The sequence below is a fragment of the Pseudoliparis swirei genome, chromosome 15 (assembly GCF_029220125.1).
Source record: "Pseudoliparis swirei isolate HS2019 ecotype Mariana Trench chromosome 15, NWPU_hadal_v1, whole genome shotgun sequence".
NCBI classification, from domain to species: Eukaryota; Metazoa; Chordata; class Actinopteri; order Perciformes; family Liparidae; genus Pseudoliparis; species Pseudoliparis swirei.
In genome coordinates, this window is record NC_079402.1 from 16,322,829 (window position 1) to 16,347,453 (window position 24,625).

The 24,625-nt window shown below is 45.6% G+C and overlaps 1 protein-coding gene across 1 annotated transcript in view; it reads right to left on the minus strand.

Moving 5' to 3' along the window:
* Positions 1-1,710: 1,710 nt before the first annotated feature.
* Positions 1,711-24,625, minus strand: part of dab2ipb (DAB2 interacting protein b) — a 66,293-nt gene continuing 43,378 nt past the window's right edge. The window contains 12 exon segments of the mRNA XM_056432602.1: positions 1,711-4,518; positions 4,927-5,217; positions 6,771-6,908; positions 8,460-9,002; positions 9,005-9,371; positions 11,266-11,465; positions 12,404-12,605; positions 13,691-13,927; positions 14,779-14,923; positions 16,234-16,378; positions 21,423-21,977; positions 23,678-23,776. Coding sequence (XP_056288577.1) covers positions 4,351-4,518; positions 4,927-5,217; positions 6,771-6,908; positions 8,460-9,002; positions 9,005-9,371; positions 11,266-11,465; positions 12,404-12,605; positions 13,691-13,927; positions 14,779-14,923; positions 16,234-16,378; positions 21,423-21,977; positions 23,678-23,776 — 3,090 coding nt within the window. The 3' untranslated portion in view covers positions 1,711-4,350.

Below are 24,625 nucleotides of genomic sequence, written 5' to 3' on the forward strand. Positions count from 1 at the left end.
CCCCACTGACGATGCGTCAACAATGGCGGCGCTCGTGGATGTTTGTGTCTTATATATTTTTTCTGTCCGTTTAAAGTTTAGCTGCTAAACTAAATAAATATTATATAATATATAGGAGAGAAGAATTGAGACGTACGCAGACGAATACATTTACATAATCGGTTCACTGTGACGTGAAGAACAATACCGTCTACACTTAAAGCTTCACGTGTGACAGATTGAAGTGTAGCGCTCCGGATTCCTGCACTTTGAATGCACCGTCTGACACTAAAACACATCGGAGTCGGAGTGGGCGATGTTAAGACTGATATGATTTTGACAGACGTCGGTGAGTTCGCTGCACTTTGAAACACAAAGATGGGAAAGTTTATCACAAAGTTTCATGGAAATATAAAAGTTCAACTTTAAAAGATCAGAGTTTGTTGTTATTTTTGTGATATTTTATGGCAAAATATACTTATACACTGACTTATTTTTCACGGCATACTAAACGTACTCTTTTTTTTAACGATTACTTAAAAATATATATATACTTTTCTACAACTATTCTGACTTTTTTTGGAATAGTATGCATTACATTGCATTTTATATTTCCATGGTATATGCTATAATTATTTTCTACAAATATTTGATGGCTCCACTGACTTTTTTATAACTTTCTAAATACTTTCTAAAATGACCTTTTTTCTTCGTATATAATTGTTCAAAGCATATATTATACATGATTTACACGTGTTTACTCTGACAGTTTAATGACGCTATTGATGTCTCAGCTGTGTCATCTCTAGGCCAATGTTAGCGCAGCTGTAGCCAATCGGAAGCAGAGTAGGGGGCGGGTCTTCCCGCGAGTCGCTTCTGCACATGCGCAGAACGGATCGAGCCGCTTGAGACTGGGACCACACGAGTCAAAGAGGACATGAAGGTCATTAAATGACTTAAATAAAGTTCTCCTGCGGCGTCATCATCCTCAAACAACCTTTTTAAAGAAAATAAAATCAGGTGATTCTCCAGCCATTAAAACAACGTGATGAATATTGTTTTCTGTTGCTGCCGATTAAAAAAAACTAAAGCGTGACATATTTGTATGGAGCGATCATCTCCTCGACAGAGGGCCCACTGTGACCAAGAAATATCATCCTCAGATTGGCTCTAATGATTTATGACTTGACGATCTCATCTCAGTAAATCAAAATTCAGTCATAATTCTGAGAAAGTAAGATAATAAATCTAAATGAGTCAAATGAGCAGCTCCTGTGATGTGAGACCCCCCCCCCCCATCCTCCCCCCCCACCTGTGGGGAATAACAATGGAGCAGTATATAGGTCACTCAGGAGAACCAGTCCATCACATCCCTCTATCCCCCTCTCATCCCTCCATACCCCTCACATCTCTTCATCCCTCTCATCCCTATCATCCCTCCATACCCCTCACATCTCTCCATCCCCCTCTCATCCCCCCACCACCCTCTCATCGCTCCATCACATCCCTCCATCACCCTCACATCCCCCCACCACCCTCTCATCGCTCCATCACATCCCTCCATCACCCTCACATCCCTCCATCACCCTCTCATCCCTCCCTCTGGAGTCTCTCTGCTCGTGTTCACGATGAACGTGTGAATCACGTGAAGCTTCGTTTACATTCCCTGAGGTCAAAGGTCGTGGCGAGCGAGGCCCTCGGGGGCGAGAGACACAGGAGACCACACGGGGGTAAAATAGCTAAATAAAACTTTAATAGTCTAGTTGCAAATGTACATAAACTGCACAGCCACATGTCCTCTGTACATTATTGTTTGGTCGTCAAAGGAAGCAGAATCAGCAAATACTTTATATACTTTCACATACTTACAAAAGTATTTATTCTACAAGATAATAGAAAACATACAACATCTGTTACTTTATTCATAGCTTTATAGTTTTGATCGATCTTTTGTCGGTTTTGGAGAGTTTACGATCTCGTGGTTTTTATGACAGGTAAAAATAAATAAAACAAATCTAGTTCTCCGAGGTGTGTTTGTTTATTAACGCGTCTCCAAGGAGACGATGAGACTTCGCTAAATGTTTAAAAATAAATGCTGAGTCGACATAAAGTGTCTTTCAACGGAGCCGACAGCAACCGGCCGGAGCTTCTGGTGAAAGAAGGACCGTTACGGCCTCTGAGACGACTGAATTCAATATATCTGAGACATTTCTTTAATAATATTCTTAAAAAATAAAAATAATTTAGTGTCTTATTTCTCTGTCAAGTCACATCGTCTCAAGTTGCAGGCGTACAATATCGTTTTAGATGTTTTAGGACCGAATGCGTTGATAAGAGGAGGAACGTCCTCCATCTATATCTATATAGATATATAGAGAGATAAATACCTCAGACCAGAGAGAACATATAGAATTATATATATATATATATATAATTAGAGGGTTTTCTTCTTGGCGTGGAAGAGAAATACCCCCAAAAAATCCCTTTTCTGTCGCTTTTGAACTTTAACACGTTTTCTAAAAATATATTTTTTTAAACACCCGAAAAAGAAGCCAACGGAGAACACAACCCCTGAAAGGTCAAAGGTCAACGAGCCTCCACGACTTCCTCCTCAAAAATCAGTGAATCTTTTTTTAGGGCTCGTGATATTATACCAAAAAAATAATATATATTTATATATCTTTAACCGTGAGAACACTGAAAGGTTGATTTATCGTATAGTTGGACCCAATGAGGACAGACGACTGACTTGATCTCTTTCTGTATTTACATCGTATCATCATGACGATTCATGACTCAGCAGTTCTGAGCACGAGAGACATTTACAAAAGGAAAAGCCCCGTTAACATTCGTTAAAAATAGTGTTGAGCATTTTATTTACACGTTCCCCGGCCGTCCAGCCGCTTGATGCACTCGCTTATCATATATTTACTGTGTGTGTGTATATATATATATATTTATATATATATATATATGTCTGCAGCAGAGCATTCATCATCGTCATCATCGTCATCATCACCGTCCAATAGGAAACAAATGTTGAGGATGAAGCATGCACAGCCTCACGCGCCTCGATGCAGTCACGGGGGGATGAATACAAAAATATACAAATTACAGACGGTGAGGGGGGGGGGGCAACGCCAGGAAGAACGAGGGATGAATGTGACCAAAAAGAAAGAGAGATGGCACCACTAGGATGAATAGAGTCGCGGTCTTCAGAGAGAAGACGACGTAACCGAGGAGGCTCACCGGTCCAGTGTAAAGGGGGAGGAGTCTAGACACACACGCCTCTCTTGTGCTACTAGAGTGAGAAGATCACACACACACACACACACACAAACACACACACAATGTAAAATGTGGCGTCCTGCGGGGGCAGTGACGAGCAGCGGGAGAGGAGCGGCTCGCTCGCCTCGTGCAAGTTGCGCGAGCTCGATGCCCCGAGCTCGTCTGCAGTGCGTGCTGCATGTAAAAAGGGGGGCGGGGCATCCCGGGGGGGCGGGGCATCCCGGGGTCACTCCTCGGGCCCTGAAGCGAAGCGGCATGCGGCTCCATCTCACTCGCGAACTAAAGGGCCGCCCTTCATATTTGACATTATCAAATATAGATATGTGTGCGTACTCCATCAGAAGAAACAGGAAATGCATACGTCTATATTAAAGGTCGTTAATATAGCATCACATAGTTATTTTACTTTAGTGTTCAGAATACAGTTACGTGTGCACACCTTTGATGTTTTTACAAACCCACAGTATAAGTTGTGCCTTTTTTATTGATTTTTTTGCTGCAGGAACAGGGGAGCGTCGGGATGAAGAGGTGTGTTCCCGACTTAAGGCGTTTCATGTACCAAGAGCTTCTCACAAAGTGCACTACATAGGGGGGGGGGGGGGGGGAACACACCGAGGACTCAAAAGGGACGTAAAGATAAAATATCTATTTTCTTCAGCTCCTATTTGGTTCTTTATAAACAATGACTTCTTTCTAATAAAGCAAAGTAGTCCTCTCCAGACCCTCGACGCGCATTGTTGTTGTTGTTTACGTGGGTCCAGCTGGTCGTAAAGTGGGAGGAGCATAAAGTGAGCGGCGGAGGAGAGGAGCGGGCAAAGTGTGTGACTGATTGACAGCTCCGAGTTTCAGTATGTACAAGCTTAGTCCCGCCTCTTCGTAACGAAGGCCACCTGGTGATCTCCCGCTGAAGTCCCGCCTCCTTTCCAGGTTGGCCCGCCCACTCCAGGTTGGCCCGCCCACTTCTGCGCCCGGCTTCGCCAAACAAAAACAAAATTGGAAAAAGTACTAAGTTGGCTTTTTGAAAAACACGCCGCTGCACGTCCTCCCAGACGGCGGCCGCCAGCGCACGCGAGCGTCCTCCCACTAACAGTTGCTGCTGTTCCGGAACTCTCCGTTCTCCGTGATCTGCAGCTTGGTGGGGTTGGTGGGCGAGATGCCGTTCCGCGTCTGCAGGCTGTAGCGCTCCTTCAGCTGCGTGAGGGCGCTCATCAGGCGGGCGTTGGCGGCGTCCAGGGAGGCGATGCGCTTCTCCTGCACACGCACACACACACACACACAGTAAACACACTGTAGAGTCTCTGGTACATAATGGGGGGGGGGGGGGGGGGTTCCTCGAAACAGCAACTTCTAGAAGACACCGTGGACCTGACGATTTTCATTCACCAGTCAAAAGAAGCCACGCCCACATTTACCAACCAAAGAGAACACCGGCATGTATAAATATATATGTATAAATATATATATATATACACATACATATATATATATATTTATACACATATATATGTATTTTAATATATTTATATATATATGTAAAATATATATAAAATATATATGTATAAATAAATAAATATAAATATGTCTATATATATTTATCCATGGCATCACGTTCTTCTGGGCTCTTGCGGCGCCTCCTCGGCTCTCGGCTTGTGGACCGACCTGCGCGTCGATGATCTTCTGCTTGGAGTCCACCACGGCCTGCATGTCCGAGTGGTCCTTCTTCAGCTCCTCCTCCACCGACATCAGCCGGCTGATGATGCCCTTCATCTGGAGGTCCTTGTCGTCCTGCTGGCGGCGCAGGCGCTCCTCCGACTCCTCCAGCCGGGCCTGGTACTCCATCAGAACCTTCTGGGCCTGCTCGTCCTGGCCCTTCAGCCGGGACTCGTACTCCTCCAGCTTCTGCACCGACGCCCGCAGCTTCTCCTGCAGCAGGGAGATCTCCTGCTGGTACTGAGGAGGAGGAGGAGAGGTGAGGTCGTCTTCATCGTCTTCATCACCAGAAGGGAACCACGCGGTTCATTTACATTGTTGTTACGACACGTTCATACTGGACCTGCAGAGCTGCCCTGAAAAAATAAATAAAATGACCTTTTTCTTTCAGACCTGTGACCCGCTCAGAGGTTAAAACGAAGAACGGAGGGAGGAGGAAAAGAGAGGAAGTATAGAATGAGTGGAGGAGTCAAAGTCTCTCTCTCCCTCCCTCTCTCCCTCCCTCTCTCTCCCTCCCTCTCTCTCTCTCTCCCTCTCTCTCTCTCTCTCTCTCTCTCCTCCCTCCCTCTCTCTCTCTCTCCCTCTCTCTCTCTCTCTCCTCCTCCTCCTCTCCTCCTCCCCCCTCCTCCCTCCCTCCCTCCTTCCCTTCCTTAAGACCGAAGTCGTTTCCTTCTTCGGTTGCTCTCCTCGTCGTCGGGGTTGCTGGCTTCCATAAAGTTTGAGATATGTGAAGACGAGCAGTTTGTTTTCATTAAGGATGAGGAAGAAAGGAAGAGGGGGCGAGCAGGTGGCAGCCAATCAGAAGCCTGGAAACGAGACTGAGGGCAAGTGGTTGTAAAGGAGAAAAGAGGCGGGAAAACAGGCAGAGGAAGGAGAGGAAGGAGAGGAAAGAGGAAGGAGAGGTAAGAGGAAGGAGAGGAAGCAAAAGAAGCGAAGGAAAGAGAGGAAGCGCTCTCTCCGTCTCCATCTTTCACAAGGAAGCGCACACAAGCTCCAACATGTCGACACACACAAACACACACCTACACACACGCATACACACACACACACAGGCACAAGCACACACACACACACACACAGAAGATTAGGCCGTAGGAGACGATACAGGAAGTGTATCGTCATAATTAGTGGATTAATCGATAGAGATTATTTTCATTGGTGTTAAAAAAAAAGAAGTGATTTCTGACAGTAAACTGGAAATATTAATATTTTAATAAACCTACTTGGGGAAATATTTAATTGTATTGATCAGTTTTATTGAGCAACAGTTAAACATAATCATCAGATTAATGAACGGTGACCCGCACAACCACGCTGGTATCCTTCTCGTATTTAGAAAATATTTTGACTGTATTACCAATTATTATTATTATCATTATCATTATCATTATTGCTGTTGCTATGACGTTCCTGCAGCCGGTTCACCACAGGCTGAACAAGGCAAAAAAAGAAACACAAAAGCCCAAACATGGAAGGTGGGGGCGAGTCATCCGGGGGTCACCTGCAGAGCCCTGCAGGTGACCTGCAGGTCACCTGCAGAGCCTGCAGGAAGCTCTTCACCTCCATTTATGTTATTAAACGTTCACTTTATGACTTTAAGGGACAGTTTGTATCAATACGTCTCGAGGACCTTTGAGGAAGGAGTAATAACCCCAGGAGGGAAGGAGGGAAGTGGATGAGGGAGCTAATGAAGGGTACAGGGAGGAAGGAGAGTTGAGCGGGAGCATCAGGGCTGAAGGTGGAGGTGGGTTGTGAAAGGAGGTGTTGGTAAAAGGTCAAAGGTCAGCGGTTACCTTCTCCACCTGAGTCAGATCCTCTCTGTTTCTCAGTGACTCCGCCTCCGTCCCCTCACGGTCTAAAAACTGCACATTCATATTCAAAAGCCAGGCGGCTGTGCGGTCCAGCGCACTGGGGTTCACTGGGGAGGGGGCCTAGTGAACACACACACACACACACACACACATGAGCCGGGTGCAAGGGGGGGGGGGAGGGGGGCAATAACAGCACAGAAACAACAGAAATAAGCTTGAAATGCACCAAATCATCTGGACTGAGAGCAGCAGATGGGATGGAGACACGCCACCTTGTGTCTGCAAGCTCACACACACACACGCACACACACATAGACACACACACACACACACACACACAGCAGAGCGCACCCATTTAAACATGTGCGAGTGTGTGTGTGTGTGTGTGTGTGTGTGTACACCTGCAGTGTCTACTAGCAGCGTGGAAGGTACATGCTGCAGGATCAGATGAGGACCGTAAGGTGTGTGTGTGAGTGTGTGTGAGAGTGTGTGTGTGTGAGAGTGTGTGTGAGGGTGTGTGTGTGTGAGTGTGTGTGAGAGTGTGTGTGTGAGTGTGTGTGTGTGAGAGTGTGTGTGTGTGAGAGTGTGTGTGTGTGTGTGTGAGTGAGTGTGAGAGTATGTGTGTGTGTGAGAGGGTGTGTGTGTGAGTGTGTGAGAGTGTGTGTGTGAGTGTGTGTGTGAGAGTGTGTGTGTGTGAGTGTGTGTGTGTGAGAGTGTGTGTGTGTGATTGTGTGTGTGTGAGAGTGTGTGTGTGAGTGTGTGTGTGAATGTGTGTGTGTGTGTGTATCATGCAAGCAGCAGTCAACAGTTGAATGAAGATATAACAAAGAATTTATCAGGATACATTATCTATAAAATTTGGAGATGTCAGGTTTGATGGTTTCCATGGTCACCGCTTTAGTTTAGCATGTAGCTAACTACGCTTTTTTTGGGGGGGGGGGTGGAGGGGGGCTCGTGTTGATTCTCCTTGTGGGAACATTCACGTGTAAACTTTGAACATGTGTTGAGATATTTCATCCGAGACCAGACAAGGAGTTTCAGATCAGATGAAGCTTCGTCTTCGTCGGTGAGCTCGTCGCTCCACGGAGAGGAGAGCAATGCATTGTGGTTAATATGCAGATAACCTGAAGCCAGTTACCAAGGGCAACCGTTCACCGGGCAACGTTGAACAGACTTACGGAGAGACGGAAACCCCCACGGTGAAGACACACACCGGCACACACACACCGACACCGACACACACACACCGACACACACACACACACACCGACACACACACACACACACCGACACACCGACACACACACACCGACACACACACACACACACACACACACACACCGACACACACACACACACACACACACACACACCGACACACACACACACACACACACACACCGACACACACACACACACACACACACACACACACACACACACACACACACACACACCGACACACACACACCGACACACACACACACACACAGATGCTTATCTTGCCCCCCCCCCCTCCTCAGCCCATTAAACTGGACCGGTACCACAGCGGTGAAGTGATGAGCCGCCTGTAGCAACCTGCCGTCATCACACGCATCAGGGCGCCGCCCACGCCGCCCACGCCGCCGCCCCGACACAAACGGCCCGATGACATCATCCGGCCCGCCGTACCTGTTTGTGCTGCTGCGCCCGCTGCTTGTTCTCGGGGCTGTCGCCCTTCGACGAGGACGCCTGCTGCCGCAGGCGGGCGCCGCTGCCGGGCCAGTCGGGCGACGCCGACGCCATCACGTTGCCGGAGGAGGGCCGCGGGTACGGCCCGCCGGTGAGCGGGTTGGGCGGCGTGCGGCCCCGCGTGACGCTCTGCGGCGGCGGCGGCTGGTCTATCCGCCGCTGGGGGCCGGCGCTGTTCTGCCGGGGCACGCCGGGCTGGTGCTGCGTCTCCGTGAGCGACAGCTGGCGCCGGTTGAACTCGCCCGACCGCCGGGTGTACTCGTCCCCGCTGCTCCCGCCCCCTCCGCCGCCGCCGTGGTTCAGGAAGGCGTGCTTCCCGCCGCCCGCCGGCCCGTCCTCGTTGTTGCTGTGTGAACTCACAGAACTGTGGCACTCGGACCCCGAGTCCGTCATCCCGCGGGGGGACACCGGCATGCACGCCGCCATCTGGTACACGGGGTTCTGGAAGGACAGGGGGGCGAGCAGCTGGGCGGGGCGGCCCGGGCGGGTTCTGAGCCCAGGGTGACGGCGGCGGCGAGGGGGGAGTTCTGGGCCGGCCTCCGCAGAGTCGGACCTCCGGGGTTGTTGCCCTGCGGGACTCTGGCCGACCAACCGCCGCCGCCGGAGATCGGGCCCTCGCCGAGGCCGTCCGAGGAGTTCGGGCCCGGGCCGGCGCCGTCCAGACCGCGGGGGTCCTGCAGGTCCACCATGGACAGGCTCTTGCTGCCGGGCGCCATGCACAGGTCCGGCTCGTTGGTCTCGGAGTAGCTGGAGCTGCGTGCCGGGGACGGGTGGATCCCCGAGCTCCTCGTCACGAAGAACAGGTCCTTGTTCTCCGGGGTCGGGGAGGGCAGCCGGGTGAAGTCCACTAACCTGGGAGAGGAGGAGGAGGGGAGGAGGAGGAGGAGGAGGAGGAGGAGGAGGGAAGCGTTAGAAATCCTTCTGTAGAGAACATGAACTCACGACGTCAGCAGATCCTAACACATAGACCCTAACACATAGATCCTAACATATAGATCCTAACACATAGATCCTAACACATAGATCCTAACGTATAGATCTTAACACATAGATCCTAATGTATAGATCGTAACACATAGATCCTAATGTATGGATCCTAACACATAGATCTTAACACATAGATCCTAACACATAGATCCTAATGTATAGATCGTAACACATAGATCCTAATGTATGGATCCTAACACATAGATCCTAACACATAGATCCTAACACATAGATCCTAATGTATAGATCCTAACACATAGATCCTAACATATAGATCTTAACACATACAGGACTGTCTCAGAAAATTAGAATATTGTGATGAAGTTCTTTATTTTCTGTAATGCAATTCAAAAAACAAAAATGTCATGCATTCTGGATTCATTACAAATCAACTGAAATATTGCAAGCCTTTTATTCTTTTAATATTGCTGATTATGGCTTACAGCTTAAGAAAACTCAAATATCCTATCTCTAAATATTAGAATATCATGAAAAAGTATACTAGTAGGGTATTAAACAAATCACTTGAATTGTCTAATTAACTCGAAACACCTGCAAGGGTTTCCTGAGCCGTGACAAACACTCAGCTGTTATAAATCTTTTTTTTAACTTGGTCTGAGGAAATATTAACATTTTATGAGATAGGATTTTAGAGTTTTCTTAAACTGTAAGCCATAATCAGCAATATTAAAAGAATAAAAGGCTTGCAATATTTCAGTTGATTTGTAATGAATCCAGAATGCATGACATTTTTGTTTTTTGAATTGCATTACAGAAAATAAAGAACTTTATCACAATATTCTAATTTTCTGAGACAGTCCTGTAGATCCTAACATATAGATCTTAACACATAGATCTTAACACATAGATCCTAACATATAGCTCCTAACACATAGATCCTAACATATAGATCTTAACACATAGATCCTAACACATAGATCCTAATGTATAGATCCTAACACATAGATCCTAACATATAGATCTTAACATATAGATCCTAACATATAGATCTTAACACATAGATCTTAACACATAGATCCTAACACATAGATCTTAACACATAGATCCTAACATATAGCTCCTAACACATAGATCCTAACATATAGATCTTAACACATACAGGACTGTCTCAGAAAATTAGAATATTGTGATGAAGTTCTTTATTTTCTGTAATGCAATTAAAAAAACAAAAATGTCATGCATTCTGGATTCATTACAAATCAACTGAAATATTGCAAGCCTTTTATTCTGATTTATTGCTGATTATGGCTTACAGCTTAAGAAAACTCAAATATCCTATCTCTAAATATTAGAATATCATGAAAAAGTATACTAGTAGGGTATTAAACAAATCACTTGAATTGTCTAATTAACTCGAAACACCTGCAAGGGTTTCCTGAGCCTTGACAAACACTCAGCTGTTATAAATCTTTTTTTTTAACTTGGTCTGAGGAAATATTAACATTTTATGAGATAGGATTTTAGAGTTTTCTTAAGCTGTAAGCCATAATCAGCAATATTAAAAGAATAAAAGGCTTGCAATATTTCAGTTGATTTGTAATGAATCCAGAATGCATGACATTTTTGTTTTTTAAATTGCATTACAGAAAATAAAGAACTTTATCACAATATTCTAATTTTCTGAGACAGTCCTGTAGATCCTAACACATAGATCCTAACACATAGATCCTAACATATAGATCCTAACACATAGATCCTAACATATAGATCTTAACACATAGATCCTAAAGCATCTCACCCCGACAGCTCGTTGTCGATGACCATCTTCTGCAGCCCGGTGGAGATGCTGCAGCCGGCCTCGGCGGCGGGCGGCGAGCTGCAGCCCGTGGGCTCCGGCGGCGGCGCGGGCGTCACGGCGACGCAGGACGACGGGTTGGACAGCGCCGCGTTCACCTCGCGCAGGATCCGGGGCAGAGGGCCCAGCTTGGAGGCGGAGCTCTGCGAGGGGAGTGGAGACGGGACGACTCGGTGACACGTCCAATCAAATCTCTTCTTCATGCTGAATAATACACGAGGCTCGTCTGATGGACTCAATGGCCTTCCTCAATTATTGAAAGAGCGGATGCACTCCCCCCCCCCCACCCCCCCAACAGAAACCTTGAAGCTTCCCCCATTTCCTCATCATTACCTGCTTCCCATCTGCTACCTGAGCCAGTGTAAACGTCCTTGTAGAACATTAATATGTTTATGGAACGCAATTATGAATTATGGATCACAGTGAAGTCCTGTGGTAATGTTTTGAAGACCTTTGGACCTTCTGAGAAGAATCCCATAACCTGCATTATATATCTATCTCTCTCTATATATATATATATACATATATATATACATTTATATATACATAGATATATATACATACTTATATATATATGTGTGTATATATACATATAAATATATATATATAAATATATGTATATAGATACACATATATATGTGTTTATTCATATAAATGTGTTTATACATATAAATACATATATATATGTATATATACATATACACACCTATATATTCATATACATACATGTATATAGATACACATATATATGTATATACACACACATATATACATATACACACATATATAAACATATATATACACATATAATATATATGTGTATCTATATACACATATACATATACACATATAATATATATATTATGTGTATATATATATGTGTATATAGATACACACACATATATATATGTGTATCAATATACACATATATATATACAAATATATAATATATATATACACATATATAATATATATATATATTTATACAATCTTGGTATAAACTAATGCATTAGAAAGGAAGTATAGTATAATATATAGTATTATTATCCATATTCTTCTTCTTCTTCTCCATGCTCAGTACCTGGTCCATCTGGGACACCACCTCCGCCAGCAGTGAGTGCAGCGTGGAGAGCTCGCGGCCCAGGTCGATGTAGCCCTCGAAGCCCGCCGTGGTGGAGATGGTCTCCGGGTTGGAGATCTCCAGCAGGAAGCGCTGCATGTTGGTCCACTCGTGCTCCAGGAACTGGTTCATGAAGGACATGTACTCCTCCTTGTTCCCGAACCTGAAGGAACCGGGACAGGGGAACCGGGAACGCTGCTTTAGGAAATGTTCTGCTCAAAAGCGTGGCTACATAACTTTATGGTTCCATGGTTCTATGATTCCATGGCTTCATGGTTCCTTGGTTTTATGGTTCTATCCTTCTATGGCTTCATGGTTCCATGGCTTCATGGTTCCATGGCTTCATGGTTCCATGGCTTCATGGTTCTATGGCTTCATGGTTCCATGGCTTCATGGTTCCATGACTTCATGGTTCTATGGCTTCATGGTTCCATTACTTCATGGTTCTATGGCTTCATGGTTATATGGCTTCATGGTTCCATGACTTCATGGTTCTATGGCTTCATGGTTCCATGACTTCATGGTTCTATGGCTTCATGGTTCCATGACTTCATGGTTCTATGGCTTCATGGTTCCATTACTTCATGGTTCTATGGCTTCATGGTTCCATGACTTCATGGTTCTATGGCTTCATGGTCCATGGCTTCATGGTTCCATGGCTTCATGGTTCCATGACTTCATGGTTCTATGGCTTCATGGTTCCATTACTTCATGGTTCTATGGCTTCATGGTTCCATGGCTTCATGGTTCCATGACTTCATGGTTCCATGACTTCATGGTTCTATGGCTTCATGGTTCCATTACTTCATGGTTCTATGGCTTCATGGTTCCATGACTTCATGGTTCTATGACTTCATGGTTCCATGACTTCATGGTTCTATGGCTTCATGGTTCCATGACTTCATGGTTCCAAGGTTCTATGGCTTCATGCTTTCATGGTTCCATGGCTTCATGGTTCCAAGGTTCTATGGCTTCATGCTTTCATGGCTTCATGGTTCCATTACTTCATGGTTCCATGACTTCATGGTTCTATGGCTTCATGGTTCCATGGTTCTATGGCTTCATGCTTTCATGGTTCCATGGCTTCATGGTTCCATTACTTCATGGTTCCATGACTTCATGGCTCCATGGTTCTATGGTTCCATGGTTCTGTTGCTTCAAGGTTCCATGGCTTCATGGTTCCATGGCTTCATGACTTCATAGTTTCATGGTTCCACCTTCCACACACACACACACACACACACTCACTTGGTGAAGTTGGCCAGGTTCTGCGTGACCTTGGCGATGAGCGTGAGCGTGCGCGCCGTGCGGTCGTCGGGGTACTCCTGCATCAGGTTGAAGAGCGACGGCGACATGACGGCCGGGCACAGGAAGCGCAGGAACAACGAGGCGCTGATCAGACGCTCGCTGATGTCCGGCCGGCCGCGGTTGCTGCACTCCTGTCGCCAGGAGGCGAACACCTCCTTCAGCTCTCGTGGAAAGACACTGGAGAGAGAGAGAGAGAGACCTTTACGTTATAACCACGTAGACGATCTGAGGTTCTTTAATTCCTTCTGGTCACATGACGTCTCTTCTTCTGTCCATCCTGCAGAGGGATCCTCCTCTCTTGCTCTCCTGAAGGATTCTTTACATGTTTCCCCTGAAAGTGTATTTTCTTTGGAGCTTTTCCTGATCTGATGTTAGAGGTCAAAGGTCAGAGATGTCGTGTGTGTTCAGATTGTAAAGCCCTCTGAGGGGAGTTTGTAGTTTGTGATATTGGGCTTTATAAAATAAATTAAAGTGGGTCGTATATCTGCAAGAAATCCAGGAAAAGTTGTGTATTTCTTTTCGTATTATGTCTTGGGTTTATTTCCCTTCTCTCCCGTTTCACTTCCACACGTAAGAATGCAATTAATTTATCCCATTTCGAACGACTTAAGAAAATAAATAAATCACGGCTCTTAATTTTAGAGGGACGTGAACAAATCCCCTCTGAGGCATCGAGAGCAAGTGCATAAACAGACGGGTCACGACGAAGCCGTCGGCGGAGTTACTGCATATTATTTGCATCTGATTGTGAATGTTTTGATAGTCTCTCTCTCTCTCTCTCTCTCTTTTTGTCAGGGGGTGAAAACAACACGCAGAGGATGCGTTACTGATTTGATTGCAATCACTTTCCATACGTCACGTCGCAATACATTTGCCATTATTTTGAATTTCCATAGAAATTAAAAGACCCCTTCAAATGTCACTGTTGTCAGTAAGCGACGACTCGGGGGAATCAGAGCCGTTCGTGCTCTAATCTCCTCCTTCGCGTCAGAAACAGAGCGTGTTCCCCGTGCCGAGGATGTGCCCACCAGTAGGAGTTGATGATCTTGCAGAAGGCCAGCTCGCAGCACATCTTCAGGTTGCTCTGGTGCTCGTGCAGATCCCCCGAGGAGCAGCGGGACGGGTCCACCTCGCAGTTCTCGTCTGACTCGTAGAGCGCCTTGATGAACTCGCCTGAAAACAAACAAACAACAACACGAAAACACACACTGAGCAACTGGAGCAGCGAAACGATGACCACACGAGACCGAGGGACCGAGAAGAGCCACATGAGATATGACGGCGTGTCCGTCGTCCATCCCATAAAACACGAGAACGCTCCGGTCCTGATGGCCGAGCTCTCGGTCACCGGCGTGATCCCAGTTTCAGTTTCAGTGATTTCATCGATATGAACTCTATTAAGAACAGAGCTGGGTCCTCAGCATATCGTCACATGTCCCCTCGAAAGCATTCGACATGCAGGCAATCGGGCGGCGGTTCTTATTCTAAAGAAAGACCCACGGACCGACACACAAACACACACACACACTCACACAAAGTGTGAATATCATCGGCGTGCAGACGGAGCAGGAAGGATGTGTGCCGGTTGTAGATTAAACCAATGTGTGCGTATCGAAATCAGAGGGATGAGCACACAGAGCGCTTATTGTTCGGACCGCAGTGGACAAACACACACCAGGTCTAACCTTGGACTAACATTGCAGCGAGGGGTGTGTGTGTGTGTGGGGGGGGGGGGGGGAGGAGGAGGAGCGGGAGGGATGTTAAAAGAGGAGTGGACCAAATGTCACTTTGGTTGTTTTAATTCTTTAATTTAACAAGTTCCCGGTTAAAAACGGCATACATTGTGTCTTCAGGCTGCTTGCTTCCTGCACCTGCCCTTCACACACCCGTCTCTTAAAGAGACAGCGCCCCTCTCTTAAAGTGACAGCGCTCTCTTAAAGAGATGGTGCCCCTCTCAGCGCTCTTTGCCAAAGGGACAACAAGCACTTTCCTCTCTTCACAGTTAGTTTGTGCACAGGTAATCAACTTCACAGACCCGTCTCTTAAAGAGACAGTGTCCTTCTCTTAAAGAGACAGCGCCCTTCTCTTAAAGAGACAGTGCCCTTCTCTTAAAGAGACAGCGCCCTTCTCTTAAAGAGACAGCGCCCTTCTCTTAAAGAGACAGCGCTCTCTACCAAAGGGACAACAAGCACTTTCCTCTCTTCACAGTTAGTATGTGCACAGGTAATCAACTTCACACACCACTTTCTTAAAGAGACGGCGCCCCTCTCTTAAAGAGACAGCGCTCTCTTCAGGAGACAGTGCCCATCTCTTAAAGAGACAGCGCTCTCTTCCAAAGGGACATCAAGCACTTTCCTCTCTTCACAGTATGTGCACAGGTAATCAACACCACACACCTTTCTCTTAAAGAGACAGCGCTCTCTTCTTCTCTCTTCCCTCTCCTGTTTCCTTCTCATATTTCCCTCCTCCCCCGCTCCACTCACCGAGGGCGTCCTGCAGGTACTTCTGCCCCACCAGCTTGAGGTACTCCTCGATGGCCTTCGTGGCCAGCGTGTTCTCTCTGAAGATGAGGTGCTCGTTCTCCCCGCACCGGTCCACCTCTGACATCATCAGGTCTGTGAGGAAGTCCTGCAGAGGAAATGAAAACAATGCGCAGGGTTAATGACGGCAACGAGAGATTATAAACACTGAAAGTCGCCCTACGCTCAATAATAGGCGTTTTATCTTGGATTAAATGTGCAACGTATGCGTCTTCGTAGCTTCTGTAATTTATAATGGACGGAGAAGCAGAGAAGATTCACTTTTAAGGATTTTGAATAGAATATTAAACACATGTGTTCAGGTGTAACAATACGTCTTCAGACGCCGTTAACGCCGCTTTGAGCTCGGCCTCCCGCTGCTGCTTCCCATCACTAATTAACCACAACATGTTTACCACGCTGTTTCCAGTTGTCATGCCTTTCTTCTGTCTCCTCGCCTGGCTGCGTGGGTTTGTGAGCCCTGAGTTCAGTCTGCAGGCTCTTGTGTACTAGGTGTTCACAGCGGGGTGGCAGAGACATACCTGTGAACCTGGATCTAAACAGCGCTGTGGTTACCGTGAAAACTAAATGCCTGATGATCACAAGTCAACGCAAATGAAAAGTTTGAACCTGGATGAACAGATTTGTTTGATTTTAAAATAAAATACGAACTATTGAAGAATTAAAAGTGAAAAATAACTAGAAAAATGTGTTTTTTCTCACTTTCCCTGCAACTATTTCACAGACTTTCTTTGTGCAGGTGAGCACACTCATCACCCTGTGTGCCGTGTGCAAAGAATATCAAACTGTCTCAGCCTACATGTATTTAAAGTGATATATATATTTAAAAAAAATTATATAATATATATAAATATATTGATACATAGAATTGTACAAACATAAATATATATACAAATATAAATAAATATATAAATAAATATAAATATAGTATTCATCAGCTGAAGAACAAAACTAAATGTGCATACAGGCATTAAAGCTTCCAAAAATTCAAAGTGTGAAGGAGAGAGAGGGAAGAGGAGCCATCTGGGGATGAATCATGCCCTTGTTTGGATCCCTCCGTCTCCGGGTGAGCTCTCATGTATGTCCCCCGGCAGCTTGTTAAACCAGGGGAACCAGCGTGGCGGGGGGGGGAATGGAGAAGGAGAAGGAGAGGCGGCCCTTTTAAAAAGAGCAGAGGAGGAGGAAGAGGTGGAAAAAGGAAGAAAGCGCCGGAGCATCTCAGATAGTTTCTATAGCTGCTGCAGCAGCCAATCAGAGACGCACTCCAGGGAGCCAATCAGACACTGAGGTGCAGCGAGAGGAGACGCACATCCCACCCATGCTCCCACACACACACACACACACACACACACAAGTCAGACTCAACTCTTAACAAATGAGGTATGTATATTAGTGTCAGTTCGTAGAGCCGCGACACGTTTTCACTTTTTATGTGACGCAACATCCCCCCCCACACACACACACACATAAAGCCAAATTTGTAGTGGCTTGAGGACAAGGTTGGAGCTTCTTCTCTCCCTCCTCTCTGCTCTCTCCCTCCTCTCTCCATCCTCTCTCCATCCTCTCTCCATCCTCTCTCCCTCCTCTCTGCTCTCTACTGAGCCGAGGCCGACCTGGATGAGAGAGAACGGCTGCATGAACAAGAGGAGAGAGAGAGAAGTAAACATAGAGAGAGAGAGAAGTAAACATAGAGAGGAGAAGTAAACTATATATATATATATATATATGTATGTGTATATATATATATATATATATACACTGGAGCTCCTTTTATTTTCCTACCCAAGATCCCTCAGTCTTTTTCTCTGATGATTCCCTCAATCCTGCAGCCTCCTCCTCCTCCTCCTCCCACCCTTCCCTCTGCTTCAGTGCTCATAAGGAGAAGTCGAGCGCTCTCTGTATCGCTGTCACATCTCATCAGCCAAACCATGCCTCAAAAAGAAGAAGAAGAGAAGAACAAAAGCAGCGCCCACACAGCGGCAGGAGGTGAGAAGGAGGCGCATGGAGATCACGTCGAAGAGTCGGGAGCCGAGCTCCCTGCAGACGGGGAGACGTTCAGGAAGAAACTCATAAAGTATTGTCCAATGCGCTGATACACACACAATCTAATCAGCCCAGTGTGTGTGTGTGTGTGTGTGTGTGCGTGTGTGCGTGTGCGTGTGTGTGCACTGCTTACATCTCTTTTCTGCTGCACATTTTTGCAGCTGAAATACAGATTCACAGAGAAGGAGAAGATGCTGATTTATGTTTGTGTGTTTTTATATAAATACAAAACCACAGCGACACGAACAGAGAGAGAAGAATAACTAAATAAAGGCCTTAAAACAAGGAAGACACTGTCAGTCACAACACAGGAACAGGGTTCTTCAGAGTGATGCATAGAAGAACCATTTATGGTTCCACGAAGAACCTTTCAAACCAGGGTTCTTTAAAGAACCATTTCCTCAAATAGTTCTTTAAAGAACCTAAAAGGGTGTCTCAAAGAACCTTAAAAACATGGTTCTTTAAGGCACCATTTATGGTTCCACAAAGAACCTTTCAAACCAGGGTTCTCTAAAGAACCATTTCCTTAAATAGTTCCTCAAAGAACCTATAAAAGTGTCTCAAAGAACCTTCAAAACATGGTTCTTGAAGGCACCATTTCTGGTTCAACGAAGAACCTTTCAAACCAGGGTTCCTTAAAGAACAATTTCCTCAAAGAGTTCTTCGAAGAACCTATAAAGGTGTCTCAAAGAACCTTAAAAAATGGTTCTTTAAGGCCCTATTTATGGTTCCTCAAAGTACCTTTCAAACTAGGGTTCTTTAAGGCACCATTTCTGGTTTCACGAAGAACCTTTCAAACCAGGGTTCTTTAGAGAACCATTTCTTAAATAGTTCTTTAAAAAACCTATAAAGGTGTCTCAAACAAAGAAATGGTTCTCCAGTCGGTGACGGTTCTTCGTAGAACCACAAAGCCTTTTAAAGAACCATTTCAGAACCCTGACTGTTGTCTTCGTATTAATCATCACACGCTGATCACGGAGCGCTTCACATGAGATTTAAAGCACTTTACGTTACGCAGAACAATAAAAATGAGATGTGACGTCTAAACGTTGCCGTGACGACGAACTAAAAGACTTTAAAGTTTTTTCATCTGCTTTTTGTTGGCGTGTTAAATTCCAACGGCGTCCAACAAAGCAGGAACAGAGCGTGACGAGGGCGTTCCACCCGGCTCGGAGCCTGTTGTTGTTGTTGTTGTCATTATTGTTATTGTCGTGTTCACAGATTGCTTTAGTGGTGAGATAAACAAACATCGTTACTGGAGGAGTCGTGCTCTGTGGAACTAATGATTTATTAGAACAACCGGCGCCGCTCGCCAGAGCTGCTATTCTCACACACACACACACACACACACACGGACACACACACACACACCTTTTTGGGGGAGTATAATTTTAAAATGATAAAGTTTGGGTTTCACTTTTCACAGTTTTGTGACAGAAGAGAAATAATTGAGCGAGAGGAGAGAGAATAGAAAACCCAATAACGTATCGACGGGTGCAGTTTTTTACAGCCTGGGGGGGGGGGGGGGGGCACTACTGCAGCCTCTCCATCCTCTCGCTCTCCTCATCTTTCCATCCCTCTCTCTCCCTGGGGGCCGGTGGCTCGTTCCCCGCCTGCAGCCCTTCCTGTGAGGGTCACATTGGGCTGACCGTTGGACCGCGGGGCGCCGCGAGGCCGACAGGAAGCCCGACGCCTCGCCGCTCAGCACGGGAATAAACCCCCCAAAAAACGGGGTTGTCTGTCGGCGCTCCCAGATCGAGCGGCTGAGTGCACGTGTTGATTAGGAGGCGAGGCCGGACCGGGGGGGCACAGCGAGGGTCTCCATGCGGCGCACACTCTGCACGGCTGTCGACTTTTCTATTCAGGGCAAACGCAGGGAGACGATTAACGACTGCGAGAACACTGAATAACAAGCTGAGGCTGCGGAGAGGAGAGGCTCACTGGAGGTCACCTGGAGGGGCAGTGAAGATAACAACGCAACACCTCCCTCCTCCTCCTCCTTATCGGGCAGCGGCACAAAAAATGAAGAATGGAATATTCCCGAAGGAGGAGGTGGAGGAGGAGATCACTAGCGCTGAGGCTTCGTGCCAGGAGCTGGGGGGGGGGGGGGGGGGGTCGTGACCTTACAAGAAGTCGGTAGACATGTTATGATTGGATTTTTTTTCATTTTTTTTTCAGGCCTTCAAAATGAAATACAAAAAAACAGTCGACAGAATATTCCTTATTGTGTTCAACCCAAAGTGTCCACTCCTGACCTTTGACCTTCTGAGCTTTGCCGATGCTCGACACGGCCACATATATATCGTCATAATGGCCCATTAAACATCGGCCGCACCTCAGGACTACAACGCTTCAGGCCTACAACGCTTCAGGCCTACAACGCTTCAGGCCTACAACACTTCAGGACTACAAAGCTTCAGGACTACAACGCTTCAGGACTACAAAGTTTCAGGACTACAACGCTTCAGGACTACAACGCGTCAAATCATCCTGTTTCCATCAGTCCTTCAAAAAGGCGCCGGCGGCTCTTTTTCCCCCTTTTTTTTCTTTCGTCTTTTTCCGTACAGGTTGGAAAGGCCTTTCTGTGAACACGAGACGCTCACAGACACGCACATGCGGTGCGTCTCTCGCGATGAGTGAACCGTGACCATCTCATCTCGAAGAGAAAAAAACAGCCGGAAAAAAAGAGTGACCAGGCGACACGAGAGGATTTTGGTGAGCATTAATTAAGAGCAGGTGATTAAGGACGTGGCGTCTCCGCGGGCGACCGGATGAGTCCTGCTGCTCCCCGTGTGGGAGGCCACGCCCCCTTAAGCACCAATCAGCCGGCGCCACTCCGCCGAGGCCGCCATGAAAATTGAAATAACGGCATTTGGGATTCTCCGAGTCCAGCGGGCCCGGTTGCCGCAGGCCATGTATGTGTGTGTGTGTGTGTGTGTGTGTGTGGGGGGGGGATACACGGAAGGAATTAGCCGGACTTAAACATGTACGACAGCCGGGAGGAAATCACCTCTGCGTCTGGCCTCCGTCTGCACCGTAAGGTCAAAGGTCACGGGAAGAGAGCGACGTGGAGAAGACCCGGTACTCACCTTGGCCTTGCCGGTGCTCTGCAGGATGTGGACCAGCGCGCACGCCATCTCCTCCTTGTTCTTGACGCTGATGCCGGGCTCCAGCACCGAGCACAGCAGCATGTAGTTGTTGGTGGTGTACTCGGCGAACTCCTTGTACATCTCCATGGGCAGGATGCTCATGCTCTGGTAGCGCGCCTTGATGCGGACCATGGGCCCGGAGGCCTTGCCCTTGGGGGGGCTGGGCGTGCTCACGGCGTACCACTTCTCCACGAACTGCCGCCCGGTGACGGCGGCGGCGGGGATGCTGACCAGCCCCACGTAATTGTTCTTATCCTTCTTCTTCTTCTTGTCCGTGTCCTTGTAGAGGTGCACGGCGACGACGCGCACGGCCGGCAGGTTGTTGAACTCGAAGTGCTCGCCCCAGAACACGTTGTCGGTCTTCAGCTTGCAGGTGGTGCGGGCGTAGAGCGAGTCGTCCAGGCACAGCTCGCAGAAGTACTTCTTCTTGGCCGGCAGGTCCTTGGCCTCGATGATCCAGAGCCGCAGCAGGTTCTCCACCCGCCGGCTGTTGTCCTGCAGGAGGGAACCACGCGGTGAGGAACACGGGGAAACGACACCTCAGGTTCTCTCAGGGAAAACACTTTTAAGTGTTATAATGGTCCGTTTAGTTTGTTAATTACCTTTTTATTGCCATCATAAGAGAATAAACTACTCTCTGCAGTACAATACTGTCCAGATAATGCTTCAGAGGGTGGAGCAACACCGTCTGCTCCGACCAGGGGAGGACATTTACAGATTCTTTAGGCGCACTTTTTGAAATCTATGAAATATCATTTAACCTTTGTTCAAAAATAATAAATATAGTTATTTAGGCTGACAGTATATGAGCAATTGTCATAAAGATGTCAATAATAGGACTATTAGGCAATAATAAGACTATTAGATAATAATAAGACTATTAGGCAATAATAAGACTATTAGACAATAATAAGACGATTAGGCAATAATAAGACGATTAGGCAATAATAAGACGATTAGGCAATAATAAGACTATTAGGCAGTAGTCTACAGATTCAAAGTGGTTTTTTTACAAAAAACAAACAGAAAACATAAATCAGGCAATCATATTCCATTGTATTCTTATTTATTTGTGGTTATTTATTATTCTAAAAAATTTTAAACAACAATTAACAAAAACATATATATGTATATATATATATAAATTATATATATATACATTTATACATATATATATATATTTGTGTGCACCTACCTAGTACAGGCAACACCGGACCGACAAAACAAAAACAAAACGCTATTAAATAATCATAATTATAGAATATATACAATTAAGTCTATGAACTTACATTTGAATTTAATTTAATATTTATTGAATAACTGCGATTTCTAAAGGACTTTTTTGATAGTTAACCATTTTTAATATATTTTGAATAATCTTACGTACCCCCTGCAGTTCTTTCCCGTACCCCCAGGGGTTCACGTGATCCACTAAACCACCAACTAAACCAACGTCTGCAGACATGAAGCCGGCCTCAAGTCCTCTGGGTTCAGATGGGTATTTATATGTTTCTGAACTGTGTGTGTGTGTGTGTGTGTGTGGTTCAATGTAATCAGTTGTCAGTGGTGTTATCAATTTTTCCAATTTAATTGCAAAATGGAAACCAAGGTGCTCCATACCTTCAATTAGTAATGAACCGTTAGCATTAGGACAGAGAGGTGTTTACATTCCTTTAAAAGATGACACCTGTGTAAGTGGGTCATTATCATAATTACTCATAATTATAACGTATGCAGGAGCGGCGCTGAGCAGGTTTAGCGTTTATATTCTCCGTTTCATGTTGTACGTCTGAAACTTTGTGTTATTGTGCGACCGCTGACTTCTCAAGGAGATGTGTAACCTCAATGAGGCTTTTCCTGGTTACAGAAATTAAATATGTATAAATTATATACATTAAATATAAATTTAATATAAATTAAATAATATGAATTACATTTATCTAAATGTAATATGAATTAAATATATATAATTAATATGAATTAAATATATATAATTAATATAAATTAAATATATATAAATAATATATATATATATATATATATTTAACCTGTTCTAGAAGATGAGTAAAATCAGCGTTGAGACACGACGTTGTGTGGTTTTGAATTGGGACATTTGTAACGTGAAGGCGTTAGCGCCGACTGCTGCAGACACACACAGACATACACACACAAACACACACACACACAGTGTTTACCTTGTTGGGTTGCACCGCCCTCCTCAGGTTCTCCATCCATTTGTCTCTCTCGGCTGACGAGCGGCACGAAAAACATTTGCTTCCTGTGGAGGTGGTGACCTGGAGAGAGAGAGAGAGAGGGAGGGAGAGAGAGAGAGGGAGGGAGAGAGAGAAGGAGAGAGAGCGAGAGAGAGAGAAACACAATGCTTTAAACATCAAACGCCACGCATTACAATGACGGTAAAAAGGAGGAACAGAATGTTTTTTGCCAAAACTTAGTCGTCAAAGAAGGTCAGCAAACAACACAAGGATAGAAATGACTGAATGGAGAGAATGGACAGAGGAGAGGGAGGGAGAGAGGGAGAGAGGGAGGGAGAGTGGGAGAGAGAGAGAGAGAGGTGGCTGACTGGATGATAACAAATGCACAATGGTAGAGAGAGAGAGAGAGAGATCAGAAAGGTGAAGAATGGCAGGTTATTAAAGACAGAGAGAGAGATATAGATAGAGAGATATATAGATAGAGAGAGAGAGAGATGGCTAGATGATGACTGGATGATAACAAATGCACAGTAGTAGAGAGATAGAGAGAGAGAGAGAGAGCAGAAAGGTGAAGAATGGCAGGTTATTAAAGACAGAGAGAGAGATATATAGATAGAGAGAGAGAGAGATGGCTAGATGATGACTGGATGATAACAAATGCACAGTAGTAGAGAGAGAGAGAGAGAGAGAAAGAAAAAGAGAGAGTGTTTGTGAACTCTTCAGTAATGCTAGATGTTTTGTTGTTGTGGATTAAAAACAATTAAACAAAGAGATTATTATAAATAGATTATTATAAAGAGATTATTATAAAGAGATTATTATATAAACCGATTAAAAATATCATCAGCGAGCCGATGGAGAGTTTAATGGAGTTTGATCTTCATCTTCTCACGTCTCCACTCTGACTCCACTCCACATCCAGCCGACACC